The following is a 472-nucleotide window of genomic DNA, read 5'->3' on the forward strand; positions in this document are numbered from 1 at the left end:
TCTGACGGGACCCAGCGCTCGGCCTCCCCGAGCGACATGCGGCGCTGACGAGCTGGGGACCCTCCGCAGCGACGCCATGAATCTTCTGCCGTGTAACCCCCACGGCAACGGGCTTCTCTACGCCGGCTTCAACCAGGACCACGGTGAGGACGCCCTGTGCGCGCCCGGGCCCGGACGCCCCTTCCCGGCCGGGCGTCCCCCCACCCCCCAGCTCCACACGGAGGGTCTCTGTCCCCGGACGCCCCTTCCCGGAACCCCCACGGAGGGTGTCTGTCCCTCGGGCGCCCCTGCTAGGAAGGACTCTCCCCCGAGCTGACGAGGGTCTCTGTACCCCGAGCCCCCACATGCGGGGTCTTCCCCCGGACGCCCCTTCCAGGCCGGGCCCCCCCTCCCGCCGAGCTCCACACGGAGGGTCTCTGTCCCCGGACGCCCCCTCCCGGCCGAGCCCCCCTCTACTCCCCGGTGTCGCCCG

The 472-nt window shown here is 73.7% G+C and overlaps 1 protein-coding gene across 2 annotated transcripts in view; it reads left to right on the plus strand.

The window, feature by feature from the left end:
• Positions 1-6: 6 nt before the first annotated feature.
• The window catches only part of WDR45B (WD repeat domain 45B), a 24,130-nt gene continuing 23,664 nt past the window's right edge, over positions 7-472 (plus strand). For both annotated transcript variants that reach the window (XR_003046432.1, XM_006912134.3), the window contains exon 1: positions 7-143. Coding sequence is in view for 1 of the 2 variants with exons in the window: in XM_006912134.3 (XP_006912196.1) it covers positions 77-143 (67 nt within the window). In the remaining variant the exon portion in view is untranslated. The remainder of the gene's footprint in view (positions 144-472) is intronic.

The sequence above is a fragment of the Pteropus alecto genome, unplaced genomic scaffold (assembly GCF_000325575.1).
Source record: "Pteropus alecto unplaced genomic scaffold, ASM32557v1 scaffold134, whole genome shotgun sequence".
NCBI classification, from domain to species: Eukaryota; Metazoa; Chordata; class Mammalia; order Chiroptera; family Pteropodidae; genus Pteropus; species Pteropus alecto.